The sequence below is a fragment of the Copadichromis virginalis genome, linkage group LG6 (genome assembly GCF_057382275.1).
Source record: "Copadichromis virginalis isolate Kocher_CV1m ecotype Utaka linkage group LG6, C_Virginalis_male_GT1.1, whole genome shotgun sequence".
Taxonomy (NCBI): Eukaryota; Metazoa; Chordata; class Actinopteri; order Cichliformes; family Cichlidae; genus Copadichromis; species Copadichromis virginalis.
The window spans coordinates 10,821,878-10,836,432 of NC_140623.1; the positions used below are offsets into that span (position 1 = coordinate 10,821,878).

General features: G+C 43.8%; 1 protein-coding gene across 2 annotated transcripts in view; it reads left to right on the top strand.

Moving 5' to 3' along the window:
- Positions 1-14,355, top strand: part of mgat3b (beta-1,4-mannosyl-glycoprotein 4-beta-N-acetylglucosaminyltransferase b) — a 56,760-nt gene extending 42,405 nt beyond the window's left edge. For both annotated transcript variants that reach the window (XM_085458594.1, XM_085458593.1), the window contains exons 3-5: positions 712-1,349; positions 3,500-3,782; positions 3,949-14,355. In XM_085458594.1, the coding sequence (XP_085314720.1) occupies positions 712-1,349; positions 3,500-3,782; positions 3,949-4,446 (1,419 nt within the window). In that variant the 3' untranslated portion in view covers positions 4,447-14,355. The remainder of the gene's footprint in view (positions 1-711; positions 1,350-3,499; positions 3,783-3,948) is intronic.
- The last annotated feature ends 200 nt before the right edge of the window (positions 14,356-14,555 follow it).

A 14,555-nucleotide genomic window follows, 5' to 3' on the forward strand; every position in this document is an offset into this window, starting at 1 on the left:
GTGCACCTCGTTGGAAACTCTCTGTACGTGACTCTGATTACATGTTGTGAAGGGTTTTTTCTTAACCATGTTTTTTGCTGTCACTCATGGCATTCTTCATAACGAGAGTTCAGGTGAACAGCTACCAAATGCATGCTCAACATCACCAAATCCATTTGTTTTGTAATAAGGAGGGAATATTTAGTGTTCATGCAGTGATTTACTGCAAGAAACAGTAAAAAGAATTCAATGCTAAACATTAATATTAATTTGCCCTAATTTATATTGGCTAACCGTTGTGTTTAGACTTTAAGACTTGGGTCTCTGAAGTTTAAATTGTACCTGCTGTTCCCAGGCACCTGGACACAAATGGTGCTGTCAAAAAAGAATGACTCATATTAGTCTTTGAGTTTTCCTAGATGCTATGGAGAGCATGTAATTCGGACTCACTATCACTGTGGATCTTTTTTGGTTGCCAAAATGGACAGACTGGGTGTAAATCAGGCAGGAAAACCTGAAATACACCGCACTACACAATTTGCGTAACCACCAAAATTAGAAGAAACTAATTAGTCTCCTGCTTGTACCTGACAGGACACGGGTTTGTCGTGTTTGTTAAATACAATTTCGCTTTAATGTGAATCTTACAGTGAAGAGTATAATGAGTAAAGCTGGTGTTTTTATTTCAAGGCAGAGTTGTGTAACTGTTTCCCGTTACTCTCTTTTATCCAGATTAGAGCTGAGGACCGCTTAAAGCGGTGGAATCCCGCCCACCCTGCACCGCCCGATAGGCTAGACCCTCCACAGGAACCAGCAAGAAAAGAGCATCATTTCAGGGATCCCATAGAATCCATGGGAGACCTCCATACTCGCACTTTCCAGCTTCAAGATGACAAAACCCCTTACTTTGTGCGCACCAAAGCTGGAGCCCTTTGCTTCAGGCAGGGGACAGAGGTAGCTACTCCTAAAGAGTACTATGGAAAATCAGGGGGGTCTGCGGCTAACGGAGCAGTTGGTCGGGCTGTTGCTGCCGGGCAACGGAAACCTCTGGAGCTCCAGCAGCAGCCCACCATTGTGCCAAAGGTCAAAGCTCGGGCCAAGGGCAACGGGAAGCGGCTGGTCAAGTGCGTTTGTCGGCCTGGGTGGCACGGACCTTACTGCGGGGTTCCCACAATGGTGTACCACTCCAATCTGCCAACTAAGGAGCGGCTGACGCCCAGAGAAACCCCGCGGAGGGTGATCAACGCCATCAACGTCAACCACGAGTTTGATCTGCTGCACGCACGCTTTCATGAGCTCTCAGAGGCCGTGGATTTGTTCCTCGTGTGCGAATCGAACTTCACCGCCTACGGAGAGAAACGGCCTCTCAGGTATGATTCAAAGTTGTTTTTTGGACAGGTGCATGTGAAGGGATTATAAAAACCGCCCAACCCCCCGCGGTCAAGGTGTATTTGTGTGAGATGTGTAGTCCTCTGTGGCCTTCAGTTTATGACTCTGTAGTGCCCGACAGTACGCATTGTGAAATAAAGTGCAAACTCGGCAAACTTTAAACTGGATTAAGTCACAAGAACAGTGTGTATATGTTATAAAGGCCATGTTATGTCATCTTTATGTCTTTATAATGATAAATGAGCTCACATGAGGACACACTGCTAAACAATAGAAGCTCCATTTGTGCTCATTTTTTTTTTTTTTTCTCCCAGCTGCTTGGTTACAAACACACACACACATACTTCCCCCTTTTTTTTCTCCTTTATCCAAGTTGTGACGGCGCCGTTTCAATGAGTCGTTATTGTTTGCAGCTTACCCTCTTTGTTTACAGCCAGCCAACCCTACTCGTGCTCCTCGAGTATCCGCGTGCGGAATAACAATTACAGTTAGCTTCCTGTGGCGACGACATGAAACGCCTCGAGGGCAAATTTTACAGCAGATTATGACAAGAGCAGCATGATTGACTCTGCGTGTAGCCTTGAAGGGAGAGATCGGTGTGTTCAATCATCGGATGTGACACTGCATGAAAGCGGCTATGTTCTGCGATCACCGTCTTTCGCTATGCATATCAACAGGTTAATTGAGTTGTTCTTCTGGACAGTTTGGCGTGAGGAGAACAGCTTTTCTCTGCTGAAAGGTGCCATTTGTCAAACAAGTGCCTTTCTGAACTGTTTCTTTATCTCTTCTGCCACATTTTGACAACCTTTTATAAATGGGCCACAGCTGGAATGTATTTTGTTGACCGTTTAATGCGATATTGGTTTGCAATTTTTTAGTTTTTCAGAGGGGCAAAAAATTATAATTATAAGCCTTTTAAATTTGTGAAATCCATTACAGGGAACGTCACATTATGGATGCATGATACTGCAGTTCTGTTGGTGTGTTTCCCACCAGAAGGCATCGTGTAATAAATGCAGTGAATCAGTTTCCTTCATTAATTTTGTTTCTTGGCACAGTCACCTAATGCCACTCAGAGATGGGGAAACTCGGCACAACTGTAGACTGTGTCAGCAACATGCTAATACACAAATGATTAGTACCCCTATGAAATTTAAAGTTTTTGTCCAAATCTTCCCAAGACAGCATACTAAGTTTCTGTAGAGATCAAATTATTTCAGAAAAAAGACCAGAGTCATTATTAGAAACTGAAAAACTGTCTTTTTGTTTTTTTGTTTTTTTTAGCTGTAGCATATTTATTTTTAATGTTCATAGCTTGTAAAATCTAAAACGGAGGACAACCTTACAATTTACAAACCGTGAAAACTCTTTAGCTGTCACTGGAGAAAGCATCACACTAAAAAAACCCATCTGTTTAGAGTAGAGAATAACGGTTTTCAATCACAAAAACAGGAGATGGATATACAAATTTAAAATAGTGTTTCAAGTGTCAAGAACTGGAGTAAGAAGTATCATCAAGAAATTTAAAACTGCTATTCACTTCTCAGTTCAATAATAGTTTTAAAAGGGAAATTTTCACAGGGGGACTAATTGTTGAATAATTATTAATAATTCTAAATGATAAGCATTTGTGTTACCCTTTAACACAATCCTAACGTCACAGACGGACATGTCTTGTAACTTTTGCTGCTCTTGTTAATAACATTACCGACATTGTTAGCCTTATTAATATTAGCCATAGCTAATAATAGCTACCCTTATAATAGCAGATTGGCTAATGTGGCTAACGGGTAACTGCTAATAGTCAAGCTAACTTTGGTGTGCACTTGCTAGCTCAAAATGTAGAAAGTGTAAGTAGGTGTTATTGAAACTGAAAATTCTCAGTGTTCGAAGTTTAGGAAAGCTAAAATTGCAAGTGGCAGCCTTACTTTGACAAGAAGAATCTACGCTCTTGCTAACTTATGTCTGCTACATGTCAGTAAAGGAAAGCAATGGCTGCCTGGAACAGTAGGTAAAATTAATCTAAATGCAACTGTGTTACTTAAAATGCTGAGCTTAAAAAAAAAATCCTGTTAATTTTCGTTTGGATCAAAGAATCCACGTAATTACATTTTTGTAATCCCTCCCTCAGTTTCCTGCGGCTCCTTCTAAACGGTACCTATGACTACATACGTCACAAGATCCTGTACGTGTTCCTCAACCACTTTCCGGATGGGGGTCGGCAGGATGGCTGGATCGCCGATGACTACCTGCGTACCTTCCTGACGCGCAATGGCATGTCCAGGGTGGTCGGTGCGCGATCAGACGATGTTTTCGTCATCAACGATGCCGACGAAATCCCAGCACACGAAGGACTACTTTTCCTCAAGCTGTTCGACGGGTGGACAGAGCCTTTCGCCATCCACATGCGCAAGGTAACAGAAGTATCTCAGCTTTCGTGTGTTTTCTACAAGCAGCCAGTTTGTTACGTGAAATTAAGATCTTTTTTTTTCACCATGTAAGATTAAGGGAAGAATAAATGTGGTAACAGTATCTCATTCTTCTTGCAATTCTCCTGTACTCTTTTCTCTGTGTGTGCAGTCGTTGTATGGCTTTTTCTGGAAGCAGTTCGGGTCTCTGGAGGTGGTGTCGGGCTGCACGTTGAGGATGCTGCACGACGTGTACGATGGCGACGGCATCAAACTGCGTCGTCGCGAATATTACACTATGCCGGGTTTCCGCAAATACGAGAATGACACCGGCCACATCCTGGTGCAGTGGTCGGTGGGAAGCCCGTTCCACTTCGCAGGGTGGCACTGCTCCTGGTGCTTCACACCCGAGGGGATCTACTTTAAGCTGGTGTCGGCGCAGAACGGAGACTTCCCGCGGTGGGGCGACTACGAGGACAAACGCGACCTCAACTACATCCGCGATCTCATCCGGACTGGCGGCTGGTTTGACGGCTCGCTGCAGGAGTATCCCCCAGTGGACCCCAAAGAGCACATGTACGCCCCCAAGTACATGCTGGAGAACTACGACAGGTATCGCTACCTCTTGGAAAACCCTTACAGAAAAGAGTCCAGAGCGAATGAAGGCTAGGTGTCAGGTGGCCAAAAAAATTTAAATGAAAAACATATGTGAAAAAAAAAAAACACAACGCTCGTAGGGCCCAAGTGATTTTGGGGGGTGGAACGATACTGATGAACTGCTTCTCTCATTGGAGTGAAACTAAATGTATCTCCACCAGGCAGCACTGATGCTGCTCTTTAAAGTCATTACATTGGGGTCAGAAAAAAGGGAACACTGAATCACATCCATGGATTTTGAGAGGGAGCTTTGAGATGAGAGGATAATAACCACTGAATCTTAGATTTCCTCATTCCTCCCCTTTTCCGGGAGGCCCCGCGCTATCTCTCTATTTGTCACCCGTCCTTCCTTTTGTCACCCACCGATTCGACGCGCCTGTTCTCTGAGAGAAAATGGCAGCAAGAAAAAGCCAGGGGTCTATCGCCGGCAGGCCCCTCCATGGATCTGACAAACTCTGAAGGGAAGGACCGTTTTGGTTTTGTCTGTGTTTACTGAAGTTTACAGATTGACCGATGTTCCCACTTCACTCTCCACCTCCAGATGTCTTCCTGTCATATTTGGTGACCTCCTTCCAGACATAAACTCCTGCTCAGATACTTTCATTGCTCCCGAGTGTCGGTAGGACATTACAGAAACCCCCCCCCCCCCCCTCTCACTGGAGCACCGACAGCCAAATGAAAGGGAATGACTCAGTAGAGATGTTTCAGCTCATACAGATGCTCACGTTCATCTACATGCGCCTTAGAGTTGTCTGTGTGTGCTTGAAAAAGGAAGCGCGGGATTGGGGGTGGGCTATATGGGGTTTTTATTTGTATCATATTTTGAGAAAATGGAAAGGAAGAAAGAAACTGATGGGAACAGGAAAGGAGGATGAAACTGGGATGAGAACCTGAGAGAGAAGGCAGGAGAGAGTGTGAGGGGAGTATAATGAGTGAGGTGTGTGTGTGTGTGTGTGTGTGAGAGAGCGAGCGAGCGAGCAAGAGAGTGCGTTTCCCAGAGCTTACAGGCAGCTCTGAATAAATCATGCCCCGTCTATGGCATCTACGGCAGTTACTGCCATTATTGTTCGTCCAGTCCGATAGCAGCTGGAAGAATATCACCCTTCAGTTTTTCATCTCTCTCTCTCCCTCTCTTTCTCTCTCCATCTAGCGCCTCAGATAACTTTGTTTCCTTGGAAACTATGTGGAAAAGAGGAAATGGGGATGGGTGTTGTTAAGACGAGTGGGTGGGTTCATATCAGGCAAGGAGCTGCAGCATTCGGATGAGGTCGACCCCGACGTTGAGTCCCTTCGGTTAGATACTCAGCTTTCTGCTCAGCTGCCAATCACAGATCGTCTTTTTCTTTCACTTATCCTGATTTTTTTTCCTCCCCCTCCTCAAGTCTGTGTTTTCAGCTTTCTCTATTTTGCAAAATCTCCCAAGTCATCCTCCAACACACACACACACACACACACACACACACACACACACACTGTGGATCCTATCTATTCTGTGTGTTTTCTGTTATCCTCACAGGAACGCACCATTTCAATAACAGGGGTCTGTTTATCTTCTCTCTGCCTCGTTTCTTTCCCTTTGTTTTGGGGCAGCAGTTGCCATGGCGATGCCTTTTCTGATGCCCTACAGATGATTATCATCATAAACATTTAGGCAGGAGCGCTCATGCCTCTTGCCTTCTTTCTGTCGTAAACAGCTGTCGATGTGGAATGGATGCCTAGATCACCCCCACCCCAACACACACAGACACAGACACCCACCCATCCGCCCAAGTTGTCTGGCAGAAGTTGATGATGATGTAGAGCCTTGGTATGAGTACATGGGTAGCCCAGTGGGACAAGGATTAGTTCTTGTTGAGGGCGTGGAAGTCGTAGCTGGAATATTTACCGTGCTGCGGAGCAGTTAAAGATGTGCGCCGGGCAGACGAGCAGCGATCAAGAAATTATGAGCACATTGATTTTTGTTTTAACTGCAGATTGACCATATCCACCATCTACTCTTCAAACCTGTCTGGGCTTTACTTTAGCTTCTGGCTTCTTTCGAGGTTAAGACCTCTAGAGGTATAAAAACCACTTTTCTTGTAGTAAACACCGCCTGTCGCTGACGCCGCCTGAGATCATATCAAACATTATTTTGTAGCTTTAATTTCATCAGACGCTGACACAGCCATGCATCGAATGCCTCAAATGCTTTTTGTCCCCATTATTTTCACCTCCAAACTCCTCAATCATTAAAACGCTGCTCTTCCCTTACAGTTCCAATGCCATTAATATGTTTTTGGGGACTTATTTCCATAAATTGGTTCCCTTCTCAGAGCTGGGAGACCACTTGGTGGGGAAAATTAGATTAGCCAGCAGGCCGCCGACAGTTGTGTCAGGGCCCGTGTCGCTGCCTCGATGGCAGCGCGGTCTGTGCCGGCATCTGTTAGGGTTTTGGTTTTGATGCTGGGAGCCAAATCCTGATCCAAACCCAGAGGGGCTGCGGCGAGAAAAAGAGCTTTAAGCAGGATTTGATGGGAGAGGAAGCGACGATAATGCGAGATTCAACGCCCTTTGTCTCAAAATGAGATTTATTTATTTTTATTTATTTTTTAAATAGAACGTGGGTAACATACTCATGGTACGACTCTAGGTCAAGTAATGAATGAGGTGTCACATTTTTGTACTAAAGCTCTCATTTTCTTCAGTCTTCTTGCAAAAAGCACTGACTGATGTTTTCATTTGAGACTAGAGCTGACTAAAGTTTCTAATGTGACTCACTTTAAACAAACAAAACCTGCCAGCCTCTGATTTCAGGGCCTCAGACTGCACTCATAGGAAGACTCACTGCTGCAATCACTTTGCACATCTTGCATATCTGCGTGTCGGCTGACAGATAAGGATGTGTGGACTGCTGAAAGACGAGTCAGGTTTACCTCGCTTGGCCTGTTGAACTGTTATCACTTAGGTCGCCACGACACGCTCCTGAGATCTACAACAGGCTGAGGTCACCGGCCAAGATGGCCGGCCGGCCAGTGTAATAACAGGTGAGGGAATGCGCATGCAGTTTTCCCCTTAATTCCTCATGCAGAACCAGACGTGAGTAAGAAAGAAAAATGCAGAGCCTCTCATCACTCAATCCTTATCACTAAATGTCACAGCGCTGCAGAGCTGGGCACAGTGTCACACACACACACACTCACCATTACCCAGCACACACCCGTGGGTTTTCTTTTATATCTTTTGTGTTTTCCCTGGTTCATCAAAGTATGCCAGTTTGCATGAGAGGCAGAAATGTCCCTAAATTAATCAGTTTGTGTTTTTTGTAAGTACAAGCCAGAGAAGAACCAAGAAGGGAAACATATTTCAGACTGAGCAGAAACAGGAAAATATATAAAAAAGACAAAGAAACGAAGAAGCAGCAGCAGTGGGTTTTTCCCAGTATACAAAGTCGAAGCTTGATGAATGGAGACTTGAATCCAGAAAGAGACATTTTGGAAATAATCCTTCCGCTGCTGTTCCCAGTGACGGACTCATTGGATGAGTGCGGAGGAGGGAGGTAATACGCTTGACGGAACGGCTTCGGTTTTTCCACTTTGATGAGGGAGAGGGAGTCATCATGGCGATGAAATAAAAACCATTCCAAATGAAGGGAGCGCCTCATCCTCCCCGTAAAAAGACAAATCTATAAAGCAGTGACAGTTTAAGTGAAGATGAGGCTGACTGGCTCGTGTGTTGTCCACGCTGCCTCCCGGGACTTGCGGTGATTTTTAAAGAGGCTGGCAGGAGTGCCAAATAGGGGTGTCTTTCTTGCTCAAGGACACTTGATTGTGACCACTCAGCAGGCATTAAAGCACTGAGGCACTTATGTTTTTGGACAGCTCTGGCCTGTTGCTTTCTCTTGGGTTTTTTTAGACACCGTCAAACGTAAAGCCTTTAAAGCAGTAACAGCGGCTGTAGTTGAAGTGCAGACTCGTATAAAAGAACGGGCACAGCCATTGTGGCCTCAGCCTTTGACGTAGTGTGCTTTTGAAGCCATCTTTTCAGACATAGTTGTTACTTGGTTAGTTAAATAACTGCACAGCAAGCTTATTTCTCTGGAAATGACATTTAAAAATGTTCCCACAGAAACCTCCAATATAAATACAGTGGAGGTCCAGTTCACTGGCTTGGATTAGATGAGATGAAGCCCAGTCAGCACTCACCTTTCCACTCAAAGCAGCCACACTTAAAAGCCTTAATGATAAATTTATGTGTCACACTTGTTTATTTCGGCTCTAAAGTTTTTAACCCTCAACCCCTCCCTCAGTTTTTCTTTTTTTTCCTTTTCTATAAATGAGAGAACTGGATCCTTGCCATTTGTTTTTTCTTTTCCATTGTTGTTAGCTTGTTTTTGGCCCACAGGCTGCCCTTTTCCTGCCTTGGATGTTGTGCGCTTACGTTATTATTTTTGGAATAGCCGATCTATAACTCCCAATCTCGCCTGACCTTAAGAATGTGAACATTTTCAATATCTGTGACGGGCGTTTTACCAAAGATAAAAAGTTTGAATTTTACTCTGATCAGGTTTTTGTTTTTTGGCAGTCTGACAACAAATAACCTGCAGTAACACCGCAGCACTGTTCAGTCCGCTTTGGGGTTATTAGTAGGAAAGAGCTCGGTGTCATCTCTTTTTTTGCTTTCAGTTATTGATATTAATGACAGGAAATAACCACTGAGAAAAACTCTGTTTTGAACTGGAGAAGTCTGAACATTGGCTGTAAGTGCTGTCAGGGCTGTTTGCTGAGGGTGTGTGTGTGTGTGTGTGTGTGTGTGTGTGTGTGTGTGTGCTCTGCACTTCCACCGCTTCCTTTCCCGTACACACGACTGCTGTTGGAGGTGTTGAGATAGCCTCCAAGCTTACAGATCCTACATTTCCCATAACGCACCTCTGTGACTTCTTTTTGCTTCCATGTTAAATATTCATGTCTTTCACATTCAGTGCTGCCAGTTTACACCACAACCTTGTTAAAAGACATCTCCAAGGCCCGGGTTAAGAGAGGTGATGATCCTGTTACCGTGACATCGCCAGAGTAAACGTGTCGGCTCCGCCCTCTTTTCAGTGCATGTATGCTAATCATCCACATATGTTTTGTAGCATTTGGCTTTCGTGTGTATCGTGCACAGATGTGTTTCTGCACCACCCACACCCATCTGCTGTTGTGCTCACAGAGTAGCCGACCGACTGCCCGAACGGGCTAACATGCCATCATGGCTCTGGCCCCCCGCCAGGCCCGTGGCCCCCACCGATTGATGTTTTCCGAGAAACATTAGCAGGAAGTAGGCCAGAAAGAGAGGAGGGGTAAGTGGGGAAAGTAGTGCTCCTTTTAGAGAGGTCTTTTTTTTTTTTTTTTTTTTAAGTCAAACTTTATTCATGTCTCATTAATGCCTCCTACACAAATCTGGGAAGCATGGATGGAATGTATGGAAACACGTGTGCTCTGTAGAGAGAGGAACATGCCTGCCATCGAGCTGCTGTCGTCTCGGCTGTAAACACATAATTATTCTCCCCATGTAATAGACGGAAGCGTTCACATTCCACAAACTGAGCAATCGGATTCACTCTGGCAGCTGCACTTCGATGTGTCGCTAATTGGAAAGAACTCTGTGTTAAACCACAAGCGCTACAGGGAAACCAGTCTCTACCCCAGTGTTTCTGCAGTTAGCTTTGATTTGTCAGTGATGCACCAATTTGTAATCCAAACCAATAAATGGCCGGCTCACTCAAACAAGAAAAAAAGGAGCTTTTTCCACTTCTATGTGACGATGCTGTGTTTTAAATATGGTTTTATTTGCCCACATTTGGTGACGTGAGATTTCTGCCGCCCCCTTAATGCGGGATTAGCTGTGAATGGGATTTCATGTATCGTTTTTGGTGCTTACAGCATTTAAAGATTAGTGTCACTTCAGTTTTGCTTGGAAATACCAAAGAACCGGTCCTTACGACAACTATTGACAGTGAGTCCTGTGGATTAGCTGGAGCAAGCACTGATTTCTGATGGAGAATCAACAGCAATCTCTATTTTTACGATATCCCACACACGCAACGACAACGGAAACTAGTTGCAAGCAAGACTATTTCAGTGAACGAGTCCTTTAAAGCATTCAAACGTTGCATTCACTGTCAAGTAAAAGCTCCCTTTTTTTTGTTTACAGTTCATCGAGTGGACGCACTCGCTGCAGTTAAGCAGAGCAGCCGACTGGTGTAAAAGAAAATAAATTGCTCTGTCACACAATGTCACATCAACAAAGAAGCACATTAACATATTAACCAGCAGTTTAGAAGCTCTGTTGAATGTGAAATAGTGGAATTGGCTGGCAAATTCAACCTCTGTAAACATAACGGGCTTTATCAAAGGAATGTGCCTGGAATTTATAGGACAGGTGAGCGTGTCTGGGTGTGTGTATGTGCGGGTGCGCGAGTGTACATGCTTGTAAGTCAGGAGTCATAACACTTGTGAATGTGTTCCAGGACAGATTGTTGGCAAGTCCAGGCGTCCATATGTTGTGACACTGCAGATCAAAAAGATGAAAGTCAGCGGAGCACCGCGGAGACAGATGGACACGGTGACACATACTGTACGTGCGAGAAAAGTCGGGCAAGCAGACAGGCCGACACCTGGCTGCAGATCAAACGCCGTCAGAAACTGAGGCGGAGGTTGGCGCGTACGCGTTTGTGTGCCATTGACGACACTCTGTGGCCAAAAGTACGACGACATCCCCTCGTCAGTGCGTTTATGCGTTTATGCTTGCTGCTCGCAGGGAGGTTTTTCTCGCAGCCTGGTTTTGGAAATAAATAAATTAAATACCTGGGACTAGAATACTAAAATTAAAAGCACTATTTATTCCGAGTTTACAACAAAAATAACTCCGGGTTTGGTTTAACTGGAGTCCGTCTTAAAAGAGCCTCTTTGCTTTTCAGCAATGCTGCCACACTGAAAATGGCTGCAGTTCACCTCGAGGGCGCTCATGGGAGCTTTGGTGGAGTAGCGGTGTATGCCGCTAAAACAAGAACGAGGGAAAGAGAGAGCCTTACAATCAGACACATCATTTCCACATTAACACCCCCCCCCCTCCCCCTTCATGTGAAGTCAATCAGTGTGTTTGTCCTTGTGGAGTTTTTGCTTTTTAAGTTCTTATATTGTTTTCGGGGGTTTTGTGAACATCTGAGAAATGCAGAGATGACGAGTGTCTCTGTTTTTCTATTTGACTTTGTTTTTGTACTTTTTTTTTTTTTGTAATTTCATCCTCTTGGCAGCTTGATATTTAATGTCTTTTAAAGGCTGTGTGTGTGTGTGTGTGTGTGTGTGTGTGTGTGTGTGTGTGTGTGTGTGTGTGTGTGTGTGTTCTCAATAGCACTGTCTTAGTCTACTGCTAGATTCTAGATTAACTTCCCTCTCAACCTCACAGATCTTTTACCTCTTTTGATGCCATAAAGGGGATGTCGCACTGTGGCGGCCATCTTTTTTTGTTGTTGTTTTCTCTGGGATTGTTTATTTTTTGGGCTTTTTTTAAATTTTATGACATCATCCTTTCCTTGTGACAGCACAACATAACCACCTGATTCATGTATGTGTGTTTAAATCTTTTTTTCCTTACTATGTTGATTTATGTTCCCATAGTAGGACCGACACACTCGCACTCATTCACACACACTCACAGTCTACGTACATGCTCACAGAGACGCACACAGTCCAGCCTCTGTTTTTTTGTTGTATTCTTACTGTGCTCTGATTGTGTCCGAGTCCTCTGCTGGTCGGACAGTCAGACTACTGTAGGCGCTCTGTTTGTGCCCTCGCTTTTATGCGATCGCTATGAAGGCTCGCCATTGTGTGACCAAAAAGCATTTTTGTCGTTGCTCAGCCACTCAGAACCGGTTTGGGCCAGAGTCTTGACCCAAGAACAACCCAAATGCCATTTATCTCCTCATGTTTGGTGTTCCTGTGTCTGTCACACAGCAGTGTGGTGCTGATTTGATGCTTTCCTTCCTGCTTTGTGTGTGGTGTTTGCTTTTTTTTTTTGCTTTTTTTTTTTTTTCCTTCAAACAGACAAAGATGTCAAAAATGATCAAAACATATTTGGAAAAATAGCTTTTTTTTTATTTTGAATTGCATGCTGAAACACAGAGACTACTTCTGCCTACAAAACTATGAATTGCACCTTAACTGGAGGGATGTGTTTTTCTTTTAGGTGGGTTTTTTTTTTTTTTGGTTTGTTTTGTTTTGTTTTTTTTGCATACACACAAATAAATGCATGGGGGGGGGAGCGTGAACTGTTTGTGTACTTCTGAGATAAAACACGTAATTGTCAGCGTGTCAGGAAATCTGTATATCGTAAAACAGGGTTGTTTTGTTGTGCTTATCAATGCCAGATTTCACTGTAATTGATTCAGTCAGTGTTTGGGGCACGATGGCTTCAATAAGCAGCTTCAGAACATGCTTTTTTCAAACAAAACAATTATCAGTGCTTACGGGTTTTTATAAAAATTGATTTTATTCAAAAAAACAGACTGTATTTAAAAGATGATTCTTTTTGCTGCCAGATGGTTCGCCCCCTGCTGGCCATCAGAAGAAATGTGGCTATCCATCTTCTATATACAGTCAGTGGCCTAAAAACTTAACACAGCATTAATCCAACAAGTTATCAACAAAGTAACATCTGCATCTGCTTTCATTGGCCTGGCCTCACACGGTGACCGTTAAGAGGTTTTCTGCTCATCCCTGTCATAAAGCACATCTACCTGCCGTCCAGCTTGTCCTTGTGAAAATTTAAAAATGACGCTAGCATACACAACACACACGTGCACATATCTACAGTGGAGCGTCAGCAGATGATTGGCACTCACCACGGCGTTGCCACCCGGCCTCGTGTCCCCAGGGGCAGAGTCATGTCTGCAGCCAATTAATCAACAGGGCAGTCAGCCACATCCATACCCATCTGATGCTCACCAACCTCCTGCCAGTGTGCCAGATTTAGCTTTCCCCTGTTTACACAGACTGCGTTTGGTTAATAAGAAAGGAATTTAAAACGCTACATGACAGGGATACTGAAAATGTTTTTGAGGGGTGTTTTTGTTGGAAAGATCCCAGTGAAATGTCTGGGTTTCAGCACTTTGTTTTGTTTTTTTTGTTTTGTTTCTTTTTTTTAATATTATTATTAGTCTTTTGCTAAATGATTGCATTGTTTAAGAACTCAAAACATGTTTGCAGAGACTGTAAGGTTTTTCTTTGTTGTGCAGTGGCATCATATGACTTTACCACCTGGGACGTATGTAATATAATTACAGAATTACTGCCGCCCCTGCCTCTTCCTGTCCCCGAGCACTGATGATGATTGTAAATGTTCACATAGTTTTATTTTTTATATCATTGTTGGGGCTTAAATTTAGTTTCTTCTTTTTATCTTTTTGTTTTAGAACAGTTAATGGGTGTCTGTGGGGAAAGTGTGTGTGTGTGCGTGCGTGTAGTTACGTGTCTTACTGTATGCGTGCGAGGGATGATGCAGGGTGTACGTTGTTTCGTGGCTCCCGCTGCACATCGGCCCCTTTGCCCGTGTTCATCATCGTTCCAGTGTGTTCAGGTGTTCCCACGCCTCTGCGTCCATTCATCCAAAAGAAGAGCGAGGGAGAGAACAGGAGATGGAGGATGTGGAAGAAGAGAGTGCAGAGGGGCTTTTCCCCTCAGAAAGGGGGGGAAAAAACAACCAAGAGAACATACTTTTGAGAGAGGAAAAAAAGATATTTTTCTCCTCTGCTGGGTCACAATGAAGAGTGTAAATTTTTAAATTAACTGAAAATGATGAATAAAAAAAATCATTTGTTCTCTATATGAATGACTATGTTAACCATGAACAAAAAGTAATGACTTCTATGACAAAGACATATAATAAATTAATTTTAAAATTTTAACTCTGAGTTCTTCGAGGCTTTGGTTGAAGGTGTTTGGCTGATGGGAAGTGTGTTTAATAAATTACGGCGACTTGCATCATCTCACTAGAGGGCAGCACTGCAACACACATCATTACATCTCATTAGGATGCATCACTTTAGAGGCTCTGGACACATTTTAATAGCAAACTTTTAATGATGAGAAATTCTAAGTGCTGCAG